General features: G+C 42.4%; 1 protein-coding gene across 1 annotated transcript in view; it reads right to left on the bottom strand.

Moving 5' to 3' along the window:
- Positions 1 to 343: 343 nt before the first annotated feature.
- The window catches only part of LOC143350700 (uncharacterized), a 3281-nt gene continuing 323 nt past the window's right edge, over positions 344 to 3301 (bottom strand). Inside the window, exon 2 of the mRNA XM_076782728.1 lies at positions 344 to 3301. This exon is cut by the window's right edge and continues 122 nt beyond it. Coding sequence (XP_076638843.1) covers positions 344 to 3301 — 2958 coding nt within the window.

Below are 3301 nucleotides of genomic sequence, written 5' to 3'. Positions count from 1 at the left end.
AGTTAGGGCTAGCAGGTAATGGTTTTATTGCGGTGATTTGCACGTGATGTGCAGCTGTAGGTAAGGTCAAGTTTTATGAAACGTTCTGGTCGCGAAGAGTGGTAATTGTCGAGCCTAAACATATTCGGCTGCTCCGACCCTTCTGCCGCTACCTGTGTTGGGGCTCAACATGCCGCCCCCCTTGAACTATTTAGTTCAATAATAAGATAGGTGATCGACGAGATACAAATGATGTGTGATATGTGTTTGTCGTGTTTGTTGTGTGTTTTGAGCGTCTTATTATACTGATAACCTTATATCTAAATTTTTAATGTTATAATTTCTAAGCTTCTAATGTCTCCGGTTACTCTATCGGCAATGGGGCGATGCCTTTTACGCTACGCTTGTACTCTCCATGAGTAGTTTTTACTGTAACTACGCGAATGATCCCATCTTCTCCTGGATGTATGGCTATGATACGTCCCATGGGCCAGTGGAGGGGAGGTGTATTGTCGTCCTTTAGCATCACCAACATGCCTTCCTTGACGATGCTCGTGGTTGCATGGTGCCATTTTTTTCGAACGGTGAGTTCATTGAGGTACTCCTTGTACCATCGTTTCCAAAAATGTTGTCGAATTTGTTGTACCTGTTGCCAGGACGATAATCGTCCTGCCTTCAGACTGGTAAGGTCGCACACCGGGGTGCTTGTTATTGAGTCACCAATTAGAAAATGGCCAGGTGTTAAAGGAGTTAAATCATTTGGGTCGGAAGATAGTGGAGTTAAAGGTCTTGAATTTAAGATGGCTTCTATTTCGATTAGACAAGTTGATAGTTCCTCAAACGTAAATAAATTATTGCCTATGATGCGAATGAGATGGCGTTTACATGATTTTACTGCAGCTTCCCATAAACCGCCGAAATGAGGAGCTCGAGGAGGAATAAAATGCCAGTTAATGCCATTATTTGCTAAATATTTGTGGATATTATTATTCGTTTCGACGTTCAAGGTTTTGTGGATTGCTTTTAATTCGCGATCCGCTCCGGTAAATGTAGTTGCGTTGTCACTATATATATCGGTACATTTTCCCCGTCGTGCAAAGAATCTTTTTAGGGCTGCAAGAAAAGCGTCCGATGTCAAGTCGCTTACGAGCTCTATGTGAACTGCCTTTGTGCTAAAGCAAACGAAAATTGCCACGTACGTTTTTAATTTTTTTGTATTCCGGTGTTTCTTTTCTTTGATGTACAGTGGCCCACAATAATCGACACCAGCCACTAAGAATGGTCGAATGAACCTTACTCTGTTACCTGGCAGTTGTCCCATCGGGTAACGTGGAATTGCAGGTTCCATTCTCTGACACGTTATACATTTCTTGATGATTGATTTTACTACGACCCTCCCGTTAATTGGCCAAAACGCTTGTCTTACCGCGTTGAGAGTACCCTGCATTCCGCTATGCCCATGTTTAATGTGTGCTTCGCGTATAATTAAATTCGTGATGTGATGATGGTGTGGTAAAATAGCTGGATGCTTCGATTCGTGTGGGATTATTGAATGTTTTAATCTTCCACCAACTCTAAGGATTCCATTGGTATCAATAAAAGGATCAAGTGCTGTTAATTTGTTTTTCTGAGTGTGAGTTGGTGATTTCATAATTTCCTGCCTCTCGCGGGGGAACGCAATTTCCTGAACCAGTGCAATTATTTTAACCGTAGCTTGTGTTAATTCGTTAGTGGTGAGGTGACCCGCGTGTTTTTCCTGTTTTTGTGTGTTATTTATGAACCTTAAGCAATATGCTATGACGCGTTTGAGTGTAGTAAACGATGAGTACTTCTCGAGTAACGGAAAATCTGTATGCGTTGTTGTCTTTAGAACTATCACCTTTCGTTTTTCGGGAATTTCTATTGGCTGTATCTCAAGATACGGCCACGTGTCCTCTGACTGAGATAACCACTGTGGTCCGCGATACCAAGTGGGGTGGTTTATTATGTCAGTTGGATTTAATCCACGTGACAATACATCTGCTGCGTTGCATTCTGATGGTACGTGGCGCCATTGGTTGTACCTACTGTCTTTCTGAATTTGGTTTACACGATTGGCAACGAAAGGTTTAAGTGTGTGTGGTGTGGTATTGATCCAATGAAGGACTATGGTTGAATCTGACCAAAATGTGGTGGTTTGAAACTCGATTTGTAGTATTTTTACAACCATATTGTACAATTTAATTAACAATACCGCAGCACACAATTCTAATCTTGGCAATGATTGCGTTTTTAAAGGAGCTACACGCGATTTTGAACATAATAGCTGAGAAATATGCTGATGTGACGAATCTGTACTTCTAATGTATATACAGGCTCCGTAAGCTCGTTCACTTGCATCACAGAAGCCGTGTAATTGTATGTTTTTGGTATTGTCTGCAATAACGCGTCGAGGGATCTGAATTTGGCGTATATTTTGTAACTGCGAGTGGAAGGTCGTCCAAGCGGTGCGAATACCGATCGGTACGTCTTCGTCCCAGTCTACCTGACATTTCCATAGATCCTGCATAATTAGTTTTGCCTGCACAATTATTGGACCCAGTAAACCAAGCGGGTCGAATAACTGTGCGACCCTCGCGAGAATCGTGCGTTTTGTTATTTTTTGCCTTGCTGGTGCCTGCTTTAACGAATAACCTAACGTATCCTTATTGGCATTCCAATATAGACCTAAAGTTTTTTTTGCTTCTACCGTGTCTAGAGCTATATGTTCGGTATTGTCTAGTTTCCTTAACGACTCGATTAGTTTAGGCTCGTTGGACACCCATTGTCGAAGTTCGAAGCATCCTTTCGCGGATAATTTGATGAGTTCGTCCCGAAGTTTTATGGCTTGGTCTATTGTCTCCGCGCCAGTTAACACGTCGTCGACATAGAAATCTTTACGAAAACTGCGTGCCGCTAACGGGAAACTGTGACCTTCGTCATGCGCTAGTTGTTGTAATGTACGAATTGCTAGATACGGTGCAGACGCGGTACCGTACGTGACTGTATTAAGCTGATAAGTTTTAATTGGCTCGTTTATGCTTTCGCGCCACAATATTTTGTGGTATCTTCGATCGTTAATGTTCAAGTCTATTTGACGATACATTTTTGTGATATCCGCGGTCAACACATACTTGTGGAGTCTAAATCGCATGATGATGGCAAACCAATCATCTTGTATTGTTGGACCGACCATAAGAATGTCGTTCAATGAGGTGCCTGACGATGAACGCGCTGACGCATCAAATACGACTCGTATCTTAGTCGTGATGCTGTCCGTTTTGACGACTGGATGGTGAGGGAG

This window comes from Colletes latitarsis, unplaced genomic scaffold (genome assembly GCF_051014445.1).
Source record: "Colletes latitarsis isolate SP2378_abdomen unplaced genomic scaffold, iyColLati1 scaffold0021, whole genome shotgun sequence".
NCBI classification, from domain to species: Eukaryota; Metazoa; Arthropoda; class Insecta; order Hymenoptera; family Colletidae; genus Colletes; species Colletes latitarsis.
Note: the sequence above shows the minus strand (reverse complement) of the source record. Positions and strands in the feature narration are given on the sequence as shown.